This window comes from Anoplopoma fimbria, chromosome 12 (assembly GCF_027596085.1).
Source record: "Anoplopoma fimbria isolate UVic2021 breed Golden Eagle Sablefish chromosome 12, Afim_UVic_2022, whole genome shotgun sequence".
NCBI classification, from domain to species: Eukaryota; Metazoa; Chordata; class Actinopteri; order Perciformes; family Anoplopomatidae; genus Anoplopoma; species Anoplopoma fimbria.
This window is the reverse complement of record NC_072460.1, coordinates 13,538,873-13,549,563: the sequence shown is the minus strand read 5'-3', so window position 1 is coordinate 13,549,563 and position 10,691 is coordinate 13,538,873. Positions and strand designations below refer to the sequence as shown.

The following is a 10,691-nucleotide window of genomic DNA, read 5'->3' as shown; positions in this document are numbered from 1 at the left end:
GATGTTTCATGTAATGTATCTTAAATTGAGAAACATTCATTCCATCTTATCTTGCTATCTTTTTTAATTTGTTGTGGTTTACATCTTTCAAAGGTGCACTTTTTTTTCTGTTCAGTTGTCCACCTTTCTAAAATTCAATAAAAATCCATAACAGACCGATTTACTTTTTAACTTCTAAACAACTCTATCTGTGAGACACAACTATAGGACTTTTCACTACCTGAACCTGCACTGTGAACAAATCTTCAGAGCAGACCTTTATCTGATGTCCTTGTTCAGCAGGAGGTAGTGAGTTATTAGCCTCTGCTCTCACAGCCCTCCATGACCTAGCAGACCGTGCTCTCCTCCTCCATGCAGGCTGAACACTGCTGCAACCAGAGCACCCTGCAGTAACGGTGCAAGAGCTCCCTCTACTGATATATTTGGTAATGCATGGTTCCATTTACTCAAAGTTAGGACATTACAGTGTTAGGGGGTCTGTATGCTTTCTGATCATAAGAAACGTTTTTTCTTTTTTGCAAAGAAATAAAAGAAATAAAAAAAGTCCAGTAATCTCACAAAAGTAGTTTATTGTGCCTCTTACTGTTTATATGGCTTTTCTTTGTATGACAAGAGTTGACATAAACAGAGAGTGGACAACACCTTGGCCATGTTGAAAAACAAAAACATGAAACAACATAATCTCAAAGTTCTGCCTGCATTACTATCACTGACATCATGACAGCCCAGCAAAGAGAGAGGGGATGTGGTCATTCACCCAATGACTCGAAACATGTTAAAAGCATTCACTCACTCACACTCACATACACACACACGCGCACACACATACGCACAAACTGAGGAGACCTGCCCATATTCAGAAGATGGGACCTTTCGCCAGTACAGAAAAAAGTTCATATTGCTTCAAAGAGAGAGAGATAGAGAGAGAGAGAAAAAAAAACCTCTGTACTGTCAATCAGCCGCGCTCTGAGACAATTTGGCAATAAAGAAATGATACATGAGAACACATTATCCTCCACAGCTCATTTAAAGAGACGCTAGGATGTACACAAGAAGACAAGACGATATAATGGCTTTTGGTATGAGAAGGCAGTTTGCTGTTTGGATGCCAGCACGGGCACAGGAGGGGCAGTGATGATGACTACGATGATATGTCCCCACCCCCCCCTGTGGGAGAGTCCGGCTGGCACCCATGCTGATTTCTCAGACTTGTCACCTTCTATGTACACGCAGAGGAGTTGAGCTGATCAAAACGGAGTCAAGAACACACACATAAATATTGCCTGTTTTCTAGCGAGCCTGAATGCAGCGAGAGTTTGGTCCTTACTGAAAAGCCCTGAGTCTGAATCCAAAATGTCTTCCATGAAGATTCCTGCTTTCGACTTGCATATGTCTTTGATCAATGTGTTGATGCATGATGCTGCTATGTATGAATGTTTTTGTGTCCATGCTTGAAGTGTGCATTTGTCTAATGACGTCATCTGGGAGTGCTCTAAGGTTGATTGTGTTGTATATGTCGATGCCGTCATTAGTTTGGACACGCTAACGGAAAATATGAGCTCCCAGACAGATACTCTACTCTCAGCGCACGAGATGTGCCTTACTTGAATAGAGGATCACAAAAGTGCTACATATTCGGTCAAGTGTAAAATCTCTGTCCGGGCACTCGATGCCAGGTATCTGCTACAGCTTAGGGTAGTGAGATCGGAGTGTGTGTATGACATGTATGTTTGTGTGTGTGTGTGTTTTGTGTGTTAGTGCATGTATGAGTGACCGCGCCGCTGGGAGGAATCGCTGGATGGTGGCTGCAGTCCCTGCCGGAAGTCACACTCATGCTCCCAAGATGACTTTTCCTAACTTTGGCACAAAGATGCTTACTGTCTGCACTGACAGCATTAGTCGGCTGCAACGAGAATAATGCCAATTCCCTGATAACAGAAACTGATTAAGTCACTGCAACATAACAATAGTTCTCTGGGTTGATTATCATTGACATCCACAGTGAGCCAAAGTGCCCAAAAAAGCCCCAGCTAAGCATATGTAGCTGATAAGGAAGACCCAGCCAGTTCTGATTACCCTTCTTTCCCTCAGAATATCTTCTCAGGAAAGCGCTTCAAAGAAAACTAACTTGTCTAAAAGGATTCATATATAAAAACCAGAATAACAAATAAAGACAAAAATATAATGGTATATAGATATGTATGGACTTATACAATAAATTGAAAAAAAAAAAAAAAAAAAAAAGAAAAGTAAAATTGAAAACAATATTCAAAAGCAATAACCACAAAAACAAAAGATTAGTATACTCGATTTGGTTTTGCCCTGTACTCTTGTTGTCATTTGAGAAATGTGCTTGTTGTAATCCATCGGAATCAACTGCTCAGTTCTGGTGTCTGGTTTGGCTGTTCCCCTATTTCGTTATAAACAACAACAGTGGAAGAAAAAGAGACATGTAGCTTTCTCAAAGAGGTTCTGTTTGTCATGGTAACTTGCCTCTTGGCTGTGCCAGGAGTTCATGTGATTTACTGTCTTCTCTCTTTTACTTTATTTTTCCTGTAGTTCACTTGTCATGGACCATGTGGCCTGAGTTAGAAGTGTCTGTACACATAAGGCTCTGCTGTGCTCCGCTGTGGAGGACACAGTGATGTGCAGTACGGAGAGAGAAAAGGGGGGAGGGAGGGCCAGCACTTTGTTGAGGTGGGAGAGTGAGTGAGGTTGTGTTGTTCGTCTCAATTTATGTTTGAGTGTGTGTGTGTGTGTGTGTGTGTGTGTGTGTGTGTGTGTGTGTGTGTGTGTGTGTGTGTGTGTGTGTGTGTGTGTGTGTGTGTGTACGTGTATGTGAACTTGTATGTGCTTGAGTGTGTGCATGTTTGAAATGCTCTGTTCACTGCGCCCTCCCCACCATGCCTTTCCTCGACCCGTCTATGGCATCCAGAACCCCCCAGGGCTCCCCATCACTGTCCGAGCCCCTGTCTCGATCTTCATCCCCCGTCGTCGTCGTCGTCTTCATCCTCCTCCGGCGACGGCTCGCTGCCGTTCTCTGTGGCCCAGCTGTCGTCCTCATCCTCAGCCTCCTGCTTGACCTGGGCCGGTGCTGGAGGTGGCGGTGGAGGCGGCGGAGGTGGCGGGCTCTCGTTGCCCTCTGTTTGGTCTTCAAAGGCCTCCGGGTTCTCGAGCATCTCCCTGATCAAAGGAGGCATTGGCCCTGGGATCTCCATCTTCAGAGTGATGGCTCTCTCTGCACCTGGAAGCGGAGAACATGGTGATGATTAGATGATTAGTAATCATATTACTTATTGCCTGCCACGAATGAAACACCAAAAGACTGACGCTAGCAGAGATTTAGTGACCTAACGACGAAGCCCTCTTTGTTCTTATTATGAATTGTTTGTGACTTAGGTCAAGCCTTCTTCAAAATCAGAATTTGTTCTAGCAATTACTCTCTTCACACTAACCCTTAGTGCTGATGCCCCTGAGGTCGGTGATCTTCATCAGCATGCGGGGGAACATGTGAGGTTTGTTGGGGCGACGGCGGCGGGCGTAGATCTTCAGAGCCTCGAGTAGAGGTTCTTGCAGCTTATCCACTTTCTGGGGCTCTTCTAGGTCCATACGGTCTGATGAAGTGTGAGGAAAAAACTCATTGTATTATTTATTGTTTACCAGAAATATACATTTTTACATTAAGTTTAAGAGTTGTAGAAAGGCCTTATATACTTGAAATAATTGTACATATCAAAAAGTAATATATGGATCATTTTCAGTGCAATACTAACCCTGTCAAAGCAGTGACAGGAATTCTGAAACAAAGATTAACTGAAGGCACTTCCTCGTTTACAACTGATATTGTCAGTGTGTGTACACACTGCAGTACCTCCACAGATGAGGCAGATGGCGCTGAGGAGGCCAGTCTCTGTGTCGTCCATCTCCAGGGGTAGAAGCTGGCCGGCAAAGGCAAACACCAGGTCTGTGAGAGGTCCGAAACCGGCGTTGTGCATCTGGGTCCGGTTCAGAGTCAGGCCATCTGAGAAGGTCATAGTGTCCTGTTCTGGAGTGTAGCGTGTGCAAATCCTCAGCATCTGTGAGCACAAGAAGGTGGAAAACATATAAATATCAAAAATATGATGTAATGGGGATTTTAACATGTTTTCTGCAGCACAAAATTAGAACCTCAACTCATAGATATCCATTTAATAATATAACTATTCTTACACCAAGGATTAAGTAGGCTCAGCTTTATTTGGGCAAACCGTCCTGCACTACCACTTTTCACCAGCAGATGCAAGTATTCCCTCATCTGTCAGGTGAGCGGATTTTGTAAGAAAAGAGCAAGTGAAGAGGACAAAAGGGTGAAAAACAAAGACAGCGGTTCCTCACCAGTATGTCCAGGCAGGCAGACTTAAGTAGAGTGATCTGGTCGGCGATGGTGAGGGTGGTGAAACCCGGCAGCCGCTTGGCGAATTCAACAATCTTGATGATGCATTTGGTGGAGAGCTCACTGAACTTGTCCCATAAACCCAGATCCAGCTGGACCCTGGTGTCTGAGCTGGAGTTCTGAACACACAGACACACACACAGATCAGGATATTGTTACAGAGGTGGTGTACAACCCTGTCCGCATTAAGGGTGAGCGTGTCCGAGCCTCACAACACATTTACATTTTACATCAATCAAGGGGGGGAAAAAAATCCATTTACATGTTGCATCAATCATTCAGAGGCCACACAGATGGCTTAATGGGGAACTGAATTAGTTAAACCACCACTATGTTGGGAAAGCTACGGTGAATTTACATCATTGCATGCAATCTGGGAGCCCTCCGTGACGGCATAGCTTGAAGAATGTTGCCAAACACAGTATGAGTGAACAGTGGTGTATGTGTGTGCGTTTGTGACTTACGGTGGTGTATTTGCCCAATTGGCAGAGTGACGGGAAGGTTTCTTTGTGAGCTTTGCTGACTTTATTGACCAACTCCTCCAGTTCTCCACTTAGCTCATAGCTCTCTGGAAGCACCAACTCCTCCTTCACATCCTTCTTCTTCTTGTTTCTGTCATTACGCACCGCTTTTTTAAAAGAGAGAAACAAGAAGAAACACAGATCAGCTACAGAATGTTCCTCTTCTTTTATCTGCGATCACATGTAAAAACATCCACAGCACTCATGCTCTGTGTCTTTCACCACTGTCAAGGACATTGGGCTCACTCGTGGAAAAAAAGGAACCCAGTTGCAACATGGTTTGCTCTTAACAGTATTAACATATTTCCTTTAGCGCGGGACGGACACTGGCTATCTCTTTCTTATCACCCGCGCTCTTCCTTGTCCATCTCTCTATCCACTTGACCGGTGCACATAAACTAGTCCTCCACTCTCTGCCTCCTCTCCCTCCTCCTCCTCCCTGACTTTCCTTCCTCTCAGGATATCCAGTAATAGCAGAGGCACAATGTGATCCCGGTCTTAACACACATCCCACACAAACATTACACCCACATACATGTCCCACGGGCTCTGTGAAGGGCAAGAAACTGCCACTTACACACACAAGGTCAAACTAAACAGGTCACAACTGTGGGTTTGATTTCGGTACACTGGATGAGTCCTGACACCATGAGCTTTGTCAAAACTAAAAATCTTGTTTTCGGATCTGTTGACTGTATGAATGAAAGCAGTGTCTGTGCCGGCCAGAGGGGCGAGGTTCTGTGGTGAAACAGGAAGTCAGAAATCATTTCGTAAAGGGATGAGTCATATGATTGGTACAGTGCCCAGCCTCGCCCTGATCACCACCCTTGGTAGGCTCATCATCTGCTTCTGCCTCTCTGCTGCATAGTTTCCCAGAGTCTCTGACTGAACAATAATAGATCAATACACTCACACTGTGTGAATCAGGTCAAAAATATGATCTGAGCCAAGTATTATTTAAACAACAACAACAACTGCATGCCAATGTCTCCAACGTACTTGGAATATCATACTGTGTCTTGATCTATGACTGAAACAGAGTGTGCCGTGCGTTGTGTGTGTGTGTGTGTGTGTGTGTGTGTGTGTCTGTGGATATTCACATGTGAGTGAATATCCATGTCTTGGAAGTTGGTCTCTATCTCTTGGGACTCCAGTCCAGGAGGGCTCACCTTCCTTGGACATGCCGACCTCAAAGCACTTCTGCAGCCTGCAGTACTGGCAGCGGTTGCGTGTGACCTTGTTGATCTGGCAGTTCTTGTCTCGGTGGCAGGTGTACACCATGTTCTTCTGGATACTGCGGCGGAAGAAACCCTGGAGCACCAGGAAGTGAGAGACAAAAGGGGATGAGATAGAGAGAGAGAGATTGTGTGTTACAGTCAGGTCATCAAATTTAGGATGGGACATTTAACGGTTTCTCTTCATAATAAGTCTTTTTTCCTTTTTATTTTTTTCATAACCTGAATCCAGATGTGAAAAGTGAAAAACTTTGTTCTTCCATTTTCCCCACTAAGATCTTACATACATTATATAATAGCTTAGGACTGCCTTTTAAAGCCCTTTCCTTCTTTTCTTGATGAAAAGGCAGGTAACAAATTTTTCGAAATGTATGTAATAAATCCAGACAAAGCAGAGCTCAAAGGGCTCTGGCAGGTTCTTCTCACCTTGCAGCCCTCACAGGAGCTGACCCCGTAGTGGTACCCTGAGGACTTGTCCTGGCACACGAAGCAGGGCTTGTAGACACGAGGTGGGGGAGGTGGAGACGGTGAACTGGGTACCATCTCCTCTGAGCTGGTGCTCTGGGTCTCCACCGCTATAGAGAAGACGAAAAAAGACGGCGGAGCACATGAGCACATGATTTGCCACATATCCCTGTCCTACGGCAAGTCAGAAATGTCAAATATGCACTTGTCAATACATGTAGCAGATGGGGATAACCGAGTGTGTTCAACTGCATTCAAACATGATATGACAGGTGACAGAGTTTCCTTTTTCCATTTGATTTGTGTGGCCAGCAAGAGATGCTAGGTAACGATTATGTTCAGTCGGCCTGGAGGTGGATTGAGATACATTATCACATATTGCTTTTTAGCTTGACTCTCTGCTGGACAGAAATGATAAGATCAGAGAGAAAGAGAGGAATGGTATGAGGCAACTGTTTCTACTTCCAGGCATAAAATACCGCCCTAAGGGGCAGCACTCAGGTGCATGTTTGGGGAGACTATTGTTTCGTGTGAACACAGAGAAACAAAGGAAGAATGACAGCAGAGACAAAACTGTTTTTTACTGCAGTAAGCAAGAGCGCGGTTGATGGACAGCTTGTCTGATAAGGCCAGGTAAGAGAGTGAGCTGTTACAGCCAAGAGTCAAAGCTGGCTCTTCCTCATTCCACAGAATCGTGATGACATCTTGCACGCACAGAGCAGACAAATGTCAAACACACACGCATGCAGAGCGCTGCTTCCACCTCTCAAACTGGAACACACAAATGTGACGTCAGTGCAACCTTGAGTCACATATTTGCTACGGTACATTAAACTTCAATATATTCCAAAGAAGAACACATACAGGCTCTTTTGGTTGCTAAAGGGTGCAGCGTATGGATTCCATACTTCCCCTGAGAAACATATGCTGTTGCACACAGACAAGTCCAGACCCTCGTCACACATGCTAGCCTGCACAAACTCACGGACCCACATGTTGCTCGGTTAAAAGTATGGAATCCGTACGCTGCACACTTGAACATCCACTTACCTAGCAACACCTCTTTCAACTTTCACCCTTAGTTACCCTCAAACTTCAACCCCCCAACTCTGCATCCCACCACCCCCTGACACACAAACCCTATTTTTCTCTTGTTTCCTGGCCCTAAATTCCTCAGTGCAGCCCTGCCAGGTTTTAATAGAGGCCCAGGCTCGTAAGGCGGCCTATAAAGGCGGTCCCATGGCTGGACTGGAGGCCCCAGCCCGGCTGGCCTACACTTTATTGGGACTCGGTCACCTTGGGCAGCTATTCACACCACCAGCTGTAGCTCCCAGCCCGTAAAAAAAGCCAATCATAAAATAAAAAACAGGCAGGCTCTAAAATTCTAACTTTTACTGCCCCCACCTCCCCCCTGCACCTTCAATGGAAAGCACAGAGGGTTAGCCTAAACTTAACCTACAAACCCCCCCATCCCCTCTCTGACACCCAAGGCTGAGGCAAAAACCACCAGCTTGGCTTTTTACAAGAGAGGGGAGACTTCAAAAAGAAGAAGAAAAGAAGGGGGAAAAAAGAGGAATTTGATAAAAAAAAAAACAGAAAAAAGGGGCAAAGGGGGAGGGGCACAGTTGCTCCTGAGGGCAAGTCTTGTTCAAGACCAAGCTGACCATTAGTACCACTGCTGCTACAGCTGCTGCGACTGCCCAGCTCCTTCCTCATTAATGATAGTAACAGAAATATGTCAAACGTCTTTTTTCATTGGTTGCCTGCTGCTCAAACATCTGTTTTTCATATGCATTTTTATATTTCACTATTTCAGAATCCACATTCAAATTCCTGCTTTGAAAGCTTTACTTTGCTGGAGGCAGAGATGTTTTCCATTAGTTTAAAGAGCAATCCCGAAGCCAAATGTGCAAATCAATCTAAAACCTGAAGTTTACACCCGCTGAATGTTTCTACAGCGGTTCTCATATCCCCCTGGCCAAAATGTAACAAAGCAGCAGGGTCAGAGGGAGAGCAGAAACCCTCTGAACGTGCCATGAACCTCTGTGTTTATGCAATAATAACAGCAGCAAATGAGGCTCCAGACTGAGTGCTGACAACCCCTTAGAAAAAGGACAAACCATATGTGGCGTCAAGTAACGAACACTGACTGACACCGTCTAAATGGAGGAAGAAAGCGAACCAGAGAGAGAAAGGCCGTCACGGAGAAAACTCGGACAGCGATGAGAGAGAAAATACATCAGGCTCCATCAACGCGTCGAACCTGGTCGCTGCCAGAGAACATGACTCCTGAACCCGCCTCCCCAGACTTCGCCTCATTCAGCCCGCTCCATCCAAAGCCCCTGCACCACTTACCCCAGGGCGCCACAGTGAGAGAGCCCATTCAGGCAGCCCCTTTCCCCAGTCTCCTCAACTCGGCTCATCACTGTTTAGAAAACAAAGCCCTGTGAAATGAGAGGCCCTCCTTATCAGCGCTCCGAGGCATGGGGCACCATTTGCATGACAATCCGCCGGCCGAGGCCTGTGAGTCGATGACGGACGGATGAGATGAGAAGCACTGGGATAGGTGGGTGGCTGCTGTTGTTGGGGGAGGAGTAGAGGATAAGAGAGGCAGGAAGGAGGGATAGCTGAGTTACCAGTAGCCACTGTTCGTTTCCTGCTAAGTATCAGTTTACTCCCTAATCCCTTCTCTCAATGCTCTCTGTGCACAAGTGGCCCAGCTGCACTGACCAGGCCTAATCCCCTGGTCAAATACAGACACAGATACCATTCAAAGGCTACAAACTACACACTCGCTCGGGAGGATAATATTCACTGGCTACAAACTGGCAAAAACACAAAACAATCCGCCCTCCCCTGCATTACACTAAAGTGCTTCAGCGTGAGTGGGATGTGCAGTACATCATTCTCCACAACCTCATTAGATGTCAAATGTAAACGCACACGGCAGAAATAGCTGTTTTAGCTGAAAGTGACTTCAACTAGGTCGATTACATTAAATTCTAGTTCAGGTCAACTGGGCCATTTGTCGTCCCATTAGATTCAACAGATACAATGGGAGGGAGAGATGAAGATGGAAAAAGGACGGAGACTATAAAGAAAAACACGAGACTTTCTGGTAACACTGACGCTGCCTGTTGTTCACTCATCTGGAAAGGGGAGTGTTTCGAATGTATGCGAGCAAAGGCCGTGACTATGCAGCTTGTGCTTTTTGTGTTGCAACACACTCCTTTTAACTGAGAAGCATATGACATTCTGGCAGGGTTACAAGTTTTCTTTCACAATAGGCTTGCAGATTTTGTCTACGTGACTTGTTGGAGTGATTGAATCTTCAGTGGGACGCTGTACCAGAATCTAGTCTTGGCACGTGGCAGCAAATGCACAGGCTATGTGAGGACAGTGTCCATACATTACAGTACGTGAGTGCTTGGCACAGACAGATTACTGTGTTTATGTTGCGTGCGTGTGCAACTCCAGCCTGCGGCGCTGCCCACTCTCCGCAGCCTCTATTTGATTTGCAAATGCAGGACTGTTGTAACAGTGCGCTATAGTGAGCGCCACTGTTCCCCATTAAAATATCCTCCTGGTGTGTGTCTGTGCATGTGTGTGTGTGTGTGTGTGTGTGTGTGTGTGTGTGTGTGTGTGTGTCATTGTGCTCATGTTTTTTTTTTTTCTGTCTGTGTTAAACTGCAAGCACAGACATGTGGGGTCTTTTGTCTCCATCTCTACCTTCATTACACATTGCACTGAGCAGTAAAAAGAGCGTGTGAGACTTGAAGGCAGCGTGTGAGAGAGAGAGGCTCACAGTAGGGCTTACTCTGGAAGGAGGGGTGGGCACTGGGCAGTATCAGTGGCAGAAGGGGAGCAGATTGAGAGAGGATGGTGAACAGTGGGCTGGAAGACTTGCTGGCACACTAGGTGGGGCCTTTGAGGGTGCCGTTGGCCCTCTACACCATGGCAGAGGCTACAGCTCCACAGGCAGCTCACTGAGTGACCAGGAAACCCACTGAAAAGGTTTTCTATGAAGAACTGGGCTTC

The 10,691-nt window shown here is 45.9% G+C and overlaps 1 protein-coding gene across 3 annotated transcripts in view; it reads right to left on the bottom strand.

The window, feature by feature from the left end:
• Positions 1-554: 554 nt before the first annotated feature.
• The window catches only part of rarga (retinoic acid receptor gamma a), a 43,424-nt gene continuing 33,287 nt past the window's right edge, over positions 555-10,691 (bottom strand). For all 3 annotated transcript variants that reach the window (XM_054609684.1, XM_054609686.1, XM_054609685.1), the window contains 7 exons: positions 6,615-6,763; positions 6,123-6,264; positions 4,897-5,060; positions 4,375-4,551; positions 3,872-4,076; positions 3,456-3,614; positions 555-3,244 (listed from right to left, as the gene is read on the bottom strand). In XM_054609684.1, the coding sequence (XP_054465659.1) occupies positions 2,982-3,244; positions 3,456-3,614; positions 3,872-4,076; positions 4,375-4,551; positions 4,897-5,060; positions 6,123-6,264; positions 6,615-6,763 (1,259 nt within the window). In that variant the 3' untranslated portion in view covers positions 555-2,981. The remainder of the gene's footprint in view (positions 3,245-3,455; positions 3,615-3,871; positions 4,077-4,374; positions 4,552-4,896; positions 5,061-6,122; positions 6,265-6,614; positions 6,764-10,691) is intronic.